The sequence below is a fragment of the Opisthorchis viverrini genome (assembly GCF_000715545.1).
Source record: "Opisthorchis viverrini unplaced genomic scaffold opera_v5_184, whole genome shotgun sequence".
Lineage (NCBI taxonomy): Eukaryota > Metazoa > Platyhelminthes > Trematoda > Opisthorchiida > Opisthorchiidae > Opisthorchis > Opisthorchis viverrini.
The window spans coordinates 897,255-905,427 of record NW_008751839.1 but is presented as its reverse complement, the minus strand read 5'-3'; the positions used below and the strand labels follow the sequence as shown (position 1 = coordinate 905,427).

At 43.4% G+C, this 8,173-nt stretch overlaps 1 protein-coding gene across 1 annotated transcript in view; it reads right to left on the bottom strand.

Annotated features, from left to right (window-relative positions):
- Positions 1–4,384, bottom strand: part of T265_14366 (hypothetical protein) — a gene marked incomplete at both ends in the record, with an annotated part of 16,587 nt that extends 12,203 nt beyond the window's left edge. Inside the window, 2 exons of the mRNA XM_009173329.1 lie at positions 1,320–1,567; positions 4,103–4,384. Of these exons, the coding sequence (XP_009171593.1) occupies positions 1,320–1,567; positions 4,103–4,310 (456 nt within the window). The remainder of the gene's footprint in view (positions 1–1,319; positions 1,568–4,102) is intronic.
- Between the last annotated feature and the right edge of the window lie 3,789 nt (positions 4,385–8,173).

Below are 8,173 nucleotides of genomic sequence, written 5' to 3'. Positions count from 1 at the left end.
AAACAATTGGTGCATTTATTGCTGGGCAACGTTTGGCTTTTGACTCAAATGCTTCTTCAGGCCAAGTGAGTGAGTACGTAAGTAGGTTGATTGGGTTTTAAGGCAGTCAGGGGACCAGTCCGTGAGATGTTTATAACTAGTGGCTTGATCAGTGCTTGGTGTTCAGTCCGATGTTCCTGTTTGTTGGTTAGTGGGAATGACTAAGATTTACGATAGATCGGTTAGGGGGGTCGTCTTTATGATGAACCCGGATTTTTTTCGTCCCTGCTTCTTCAGTCTAGGACAACTTAATGGAAAATTTCTCTTTGGGTCGTTCACAGATTTCGTTCCTCAAAGGGTGTTGGGACAAATGGTTTGGGGATGGGGAATGGGGTGGTTAATTGGATCTAACTCTACATGGATTCTGTGCTTTTGGACCCAAAACATTTCGCTGATAACTGGACACCGCCTCGTGGTATCTCGGCTGATTTAAGACCGCTCTCCACACGTTTGCAAGTTCTACCCCCTCTATTCTATTCACACTGGGATGCTTGGCGATTTCTACCGCCTCGTGCACCAGTCGCGAAACGTTGCCCAGCAATAAATCCACTGATTGTTTACCAAACCTTCTGAAACTGCAGTTGGTCACGAGTGGCTGGTCAGCGGTGTGACTAGCTCTCATTTAGACTCATCCTTCAATCTTCGTTATTGGAAGTGCCGTTGAACTGGCAATCATGCGATGTGCTGCTCACGGCTTGATGTTACTGTGAGAGATTCTAGAATGGTAACCGAGATTCCGTCCTCTGAATGAAGCCATTCTATGCTGAAAAGCCAGCAAGTTTGTTCAGCAGTTTTCTCCTCACCTGGAGTTATTAGCAGTGTGCATCTCCCGAAAATTTAGGTAGTTTCGAACCTGGAAGGGCCATGAGTCTCTGGATAGGTGGGCGTTCGAAGGATCGAAAGGTACTGCGGTTCCAGTACTGCTTTATCTTGAACTCTAGCCTGAACAATACAATAGCATAATGTGATATTCAACACCCTTGAGCCGGTCGTCAATCGACGGAACCCAATGAGAGCAATGAACGCCACATCGAGGATTTAACAGCAGTTATCACACGCAGCAGGTAGAGAATGGCAGTTGGGATGTAGAGAAATTAGATGTTAGAATGTATAACTCTCTGTTGCCAGCTGATAGCATCTGTCCAGGTCCCACATTCAGTTTTATTCTTTGCTACCTCGAACCAGCTTGAACCACAGGCATGCAGATAACATCAATACTAATTTTTTGTAAACGACACTACTCACAAGGTTGCTGAAAACGCTTCAACAATACTAATTACCTTCTCTAGTTCCACTTCCACGCTTGTCGCTGTGGTTAACAAAAACGCATGACTGCTTGCTCTGGACTCATTCTCACTCGCCAAGTGACTCAAAACTTTGTCCAGGATCACCATACCTTGTCTGTTGTGGTAGAAGGACGGATGTTGTTCCCGGTCGATGTCATAGGCAAGTGGGGAAAATATAGGGCTGGGGAATTCTCTTGCCAAGGTCACCTGTGTTGACCGATGAAGAAGATGGTCCAGCAAACCTATTTCAAAATAAACGCGAAAATCGATCATTCATACCACATTGCGCAAGTCACATGGAAATGTGGTTGGCTTCTCTATACTAGACATCGGAACTAATCAAATCACTATCACGGGGAAATGAACTGGGATCAGTTGAAGTCTGATTCTCCTGGGAGTGCGTTTCTAGGTTTTATACAATTAAACATGTAGAAAACTACTTGGTTATCGGGGCATATTATCGTGCACATTAAACTATGGTTGAGCGAGTCGGACTTTTCAAAAAGAAACCGAGAGAATGAAAATGTACCAAATCAACTTTTGACAACGAGGGATATTTATATGTTTGCCATGAATTCGCACACGAATTTGGTTTTTACGAAAGACTGATATGTATCCAGTCGAATCACTCGTTTATGCTGGTCTCCATCCACTGAGTCTGCTGCGCCAGTTCGTCTCATGTTTTAGTTTGTACGGTATTTGAGATATAGTCATACATTTTGAAAGTGTTACAGACTACTCATAAGGCTGTTGAAAGCTCCTCGACAGCCCATGACTTGTTTTGCCCATGTCGAGGCCCATCAGGTGGGCGCAGTTCCTGAGTTTCTGTCAACCTTATCTTCTTCTTGATCTCATCTTGGACGGTATCCTTTTGAGATTGCCAAAGAGTATGACGGTGAATCCAGTGAGAGTGCTTCGACTGCTGTTCATTTGGTTGCCTATCTGCGTGTTCGTATCCCGCGTGGATGAACTTGAAGTACTGGACCATATGATTTCCAGTGCCAAAAGATGTTTGAACCGAAGGTTCTCTGTTTGTAGCCGTCACACCCTACGGATAAAGCAGAAGGTATGGCCGTATAGCTGGTCGGATGTACTGAAGCTGCGCAATTTCAGCGCAGATTGTGGTAAACGCTAATTGCGCTCAGCCTTACATAAAATACCGATGCTGTTTGGTAAACAAACCTATGTCACTTGTTCATTTCTTCTCAGACATACTAAACTAAACTAAACTAAACATTGAGAAGCAGATGCCATAGTTTATCAGACTTGATAACGACATTCGTGTAATCATATGGAAACTGTATGTTCAACGCCCGGGAATGTCTTTCAAAGCTTGTCGAATGGTTCCATGGGGGCACACGGACTTGAGCGGGTGGTTTAACAAATACCTGATGCGTTAGGCTAATTTACCACCCCGCTCAAAGCCTTCAATAAACTTGGGACCTGAAATGCGGCAAATTTACTTACCATGCCCTTCTTGCAGTGTACTTCACCGTCAGAGGTCATGCCGTAACAAGAGTGCTTATGAAAAGGCACAAAGTCTATTTGTGCAAGCTGTTGTACCTGAAACTCGGGTTTAGTGTATCTGGTCGGTTGCCGACCATCCAACTGACGAATGAATACACACGAGTGGTCGTGTATATCCGCGGGTGTCCAAGTTTGATGAAAAATGTGTGCTTCTGTGCTAGCACTTAGAATAGAGAATTCGAAATCGGGCATCAATTAAAAGTGCTCTTTGAAAGCGATATGATTGCTGCTCATAGTTGCTGGACCATTCCTACCACACTTAATACCAATTGGTTGAGTTCAATGAACACCCTTGTGCAACAATGGATAGAAGCGGTCCCACCAATCAGCCAGCATTCAAAATCTCAGCCGTATTGAGTTAATATATTCGTCCCCTACGCACAACCATTAGCTCGTGTTCACTAGTAATCCAGTCATTTAACAGGTCAGCTGGTCTTTATACACCAGCAGTTTTCTATGGCCGTCTCCCATTGTCCAATTTACCGCAGGAACTTAACTGAATCAATCGGTTGCCTAGATCGATCTGATCCATGTTCCATCTCGAAACCGGTTCCCCGAAAGAGGGCTTGATAACGGGGTTATTGGAATTTAGGATGAGTACTGCTATATTGTACGGAGGGTGGATAGATACTGCACTAATTTGATTATCTGGAAATCTTCAGATTTTACTCACCTAACCTAGACAGCCCAGTTAATTATATTGTTCAGTTGGCATGCTTAGACTCAAGTAGATTGTGCTACTCGTAAATGAAACTACTCACAAGGTGACTGAAAACTCTTCGACAGCCCACGACCGGTTTCGCCCTTCCAGTTCGGGCTCATTAGGTAGGCGCAGTCCCCGAGTTTCCGTCATCCTTATGTTCTACTTGAACCCAAATTGGACTGATTTTGACAAATACACTCATTTGCAAATCAATTTGGTTTTCACGAGAGACTCAGCTGAATCTCTCGTTTATGATATTCTATAACTGAATGTGCTGGACACAGGCCACCTCATGATTCAGTTGGCACGATATTCGAGATATCACAGTATAATTTCCTAAAGGAAACTACGCACAAGGTTGCTGAAAACTCTCGGACAGCCTACGATTGGTTTCGTTCTTCTTGGAGCGAAACTCAGTGCCCGAGCTTCCATCAACCTTGTATCCTGCTTTTTATTATTCTCAGTCGCCAATTTAGGTTTCTGTGATCAGGTCGTCTTATCAACAAAGACATCAAAAGGCAATCAATGATAGGGAAACACAACTAACCACTTGTAGTGTCTGAGAATACATATGCTCTCAAAGCGTAATCCATCTGGGCAAGTGTGTAGATCACATCGGCTGCTTGTTTGGTTCTTGGTTGCATCCATATCGTAGCAAATGGGGTGTCTTCATCCGTCTGCGGACTATAGCCGACATCCTCACAGAAAGGCTTCGGGATGGCCAGATGGAGAATATGGTGTCTGTTTGTGAGCATTTCGATGAACCTGGCCGTCTCGCAATTCGTTAGGCTGATGATCACTCGGAAACCGTCGGCGAACAGTGTACAGACTACAAATGGGGAAATTGTAGGCGATGTGTGCTTACAAAGAATTATAGTGGGGATATCAGTATGGTACACTATAATACAGTATCTGTATGGTGCAGTGAATAGTAAGAATTCTTTTCTTGTATCTGGGACAGCATTTATACAAGGTATCGAGAAGGGGGCCAACGACCAACTTGGAGGCGATAATGTGGAGTGGAACTCGGGTCATCCAAAAGTTTGTCCATAGTCCTACCCACTCAGTTATCCATGTATAATGGTGCGTATCGTACGTGCCATAATGTAATATGACATAGTACATTATGACATAGCACAGTGTAGTATAGTACGGCGCACTTTGGTATAGTACAGTATAATAATATGTAGTATTCTGTGGCCTAGTAGTGTAAGGGTCATTTCCGTTCCGAGGTAAAAAAAGGCAACAAAGTAGCGTCCTCAAGGACAATAGAAGTGCACCTCAGAGAGGAGTTGTTTCGTTGTTTGAATGCTCATATGTCATTGGAAATATAATAGTACAACTGTCCTTCTGTGAGAGGGCGCCTAAAGTCACTTCTCTAAAAGGATACCATCCATGAGGGACTATACGTTTGAGGAACCTGTTGAAAATTATCTATCCTGTGAGGATGGAATAGTCCCTAAAGAGACTATTCAACCGTCTCCAGATAACTAACCAAGATATAAGAATGAACAACCATGAAATAAAGCGCAACTTGTCTCCTAGAGGAGGGATGTGGACGAAAGTGTAGAGAGGTTATCTTTGTATAGGGCTAACATTGATCTTCAAAAGCAGAAGAAACAAACACTGATATCTGGATTAACTAACCCAAGTTTCACTATGGAAAATGTCTGGTATTTTGTAAGCAGGGGACCTTAGCATGTGACGTGTTACAAACCGGCATAAAAACCCAAAATGATTAGCGAAATTCTCACTTCAAGGTGCGAGGTGACTACGTGATCTTCACCTGTAACCAGAATCGATCAGGCTTTATTGCTTGTGCGTTCACATGAGAGTGAGCAAATAGACCGCTAGTTGGAGCACAACGGTTTTCTAAACATGATAATTCGACGGGAGCCGTCAAAGATGTATTCACGACAAACCAACTTGGACTAATCATCAAACTTTCTAGCCACTGTTTTCTCTGACATTGGGAAGAAACTCGATGGGTTATCATTGTTGACAAATGATGTGCACACGTTGCCTAGTGAACCTGATTCTATCCTGAACACTTACGAGGCAACTGCTATCCAGGCAGGGCCAGACGATGAAATGTGAGGTGAACTTGAAAGCCGATGTACCACGAAAGTGCTTGTTCTTTGTTTATTGCCAAAAGGTGGCGCAATAAGTGACCTGTCATGGAAGAAATCCACAATGATGCTTAAAAGTCAATTTGCTGCTACTAGACTAGTTATCCAGTGCCAAGATGGAGGTCGGAGAAACCAAACCAATCCCGTGGATGTGAAGCGATTTACACCAAAGAGCGACAAGGATATTGCCACAGTGGATGCCTGAGTATATCCATCTTGGCCACCCTGGGGGTGGCATGGACACACACCGATTCGAATTCACTAAATCAGTAAGGGACCAGATATTGACCAGATTATGGGGATATATTTACTGCCGTAACTCAGAATGACTCAAGATTGTCATCAAAACAGCCAAAGCCGTGCCTGAGCCGAGCTTTTGTCTTCAGAAGTTATTTAGGTTGATGGAAAAATACACTCATTTGTGGATTTGTTTGGTTTTGACAATAAACTCTGCTGAATCTCTCTTGTGTGATGTTAATTGGCTGACCGTGACGCACGAAAGCTGTTTAATGTTTCGGCTGACACGACATCGAGATGTCGACGTACGGTTTCTCCGCAGGACTCACTGGATGTAGGGTTTTGGAAAACTTTTCGACTGTTCACTATCAATTCCTGCGACTCCTCAGGTGGACAAAGACTCCTTCTTTTCCATCATCGTTATGTTCTATTTGAACAGAAGATTGAACACAAGCGGCAAAAACTCATTTGTGAAGTGTTCTGGATCCAAATGGAACAACGAGGCGGCCTTTGTTGAATAATATCCTGTTAACGCTAGGTTAACTTAAAATGCCTGGCCCGGTTAGAATAGGTTCCAGTGGAAATAGGGTAATGAAATCTCGGAGGTTACATCTACCTGATTAGTCTCAAGAAAGCTGAAACCAGTAGTTTGTATAGGCTCTGTATTTCATTGGGGCCCGGTCCACTTCGTGTATGAAAATGCAGTCAGAGTTGTGTCAAACCAATAATATGCGCAGTCCACTCGTCCTTTGCTCAAATTCAAGCGTCACTTGGACAGGACTTGCAAAGTAAACGCTCGTGCTTGTTGTCGGGACGCGTCCCCAAGGTCACCATCGGTCTCACAAGTTCCGGACAATAGGTGCACTGACGGAGCTCACCAAAAACGGCTTAGCAGCATGCGATCAGCTTGGTGGGTGCGAAGTTGTTCACGGCAGAAACGTCACCATTGGCTTCACAGAACGAACAAGTGAACGACTACATTTGACCTTATATATTTACACAGAAGGTTTGTATGTTCTTCCCGACAATGCAGCCGCATCCGGGGGTCTCTGTCTTATCCGTATCGCGTACTTTGGGAGGTTCAGTCCAGGCGTAACCAATAGACGGCCATGCACAGTACTACATTTGTACACACATTCCTGTAAAGATTCTACCCATATGTTCGATTTATTTCTGACTTCTGGTGATTTATTTACAGTTCATTCTATATACTGAAGAGCCGGTAGAGCGTATAGAGAAACTCAGTGACCGCGCCTAGATAATGGTCCCCAAGAAGGGCGAAACCGGTAGTGGGCTGTCAAGGAGTTTTGAATATTACGGGTAGTATGTGATGTCTTTATTGAAAATAATTTTTGCTCAGGTCTTTTTTAAATAGATAAGAAAGAATATATCAGCCTAAAAACGGCCATCTAGTAACGACCAAACGTCTCTCTTGAGGGCTGAATTCATCACAGAAGAGACAGCTGGAAGACCAGCAGTGCTCTTTGGCAAAGAATCGTTTTGTATACATAGAAACGGATGCGATTACGTATGATGCATTTCTATCTTAGAATACCAGCATTTTTCTCGAGATACAAGAACTTCAAGTTGAAAGTCGCTTTGTAACGCAAATGCTCCCAATGAGCTAAGCAATGTGTCAGTAAAGTCCGGTTTCTTTATTTCCAGCACCTGTATATGATGGAAATATGCTGTTCGATCCCCTGTCAGGAGTTAGCCCAGGTGATTTGATCTCAACACATGTATAGTGGGGGTAGTTACGTGACACATTCATTGACAAATTTAGACTACCGACCTCAGGAACAATATGTATGCATTCTTCCCTGGTAGTATCAACAGTACATTAAAACCAATGTGAGTATGAATACTGAAATTCCAACTAATTACTTCCAAATACTCTAACTTACTCAGATCATGCGAAAACTGTCGGACAACGACGGATAGGTTGTAGGTCACTTTCGACTTGTCATGGATATCCTGATTAGCTTCTATTGCATGTTGAAATCTGGCCACTCCGGATATCACATCATACTGAGTCGGGTCATAGCTCTCATCATGGACGACTCCTGGAACAAGGTCAAATATACCACAGACTGTACACTCTTACTCTATAGTGTTGTAAAAAGTTATATGTATATATTTATATGATGGCAATACAGCTCTCCTGAGGGTGCCGCCTAGAAGACAAACAAAACTTCGCCTGTTGGTAGTGTGAGGAGATTTGGGATTTTTTGTGTGGGGTTTTGTCTTGTAAG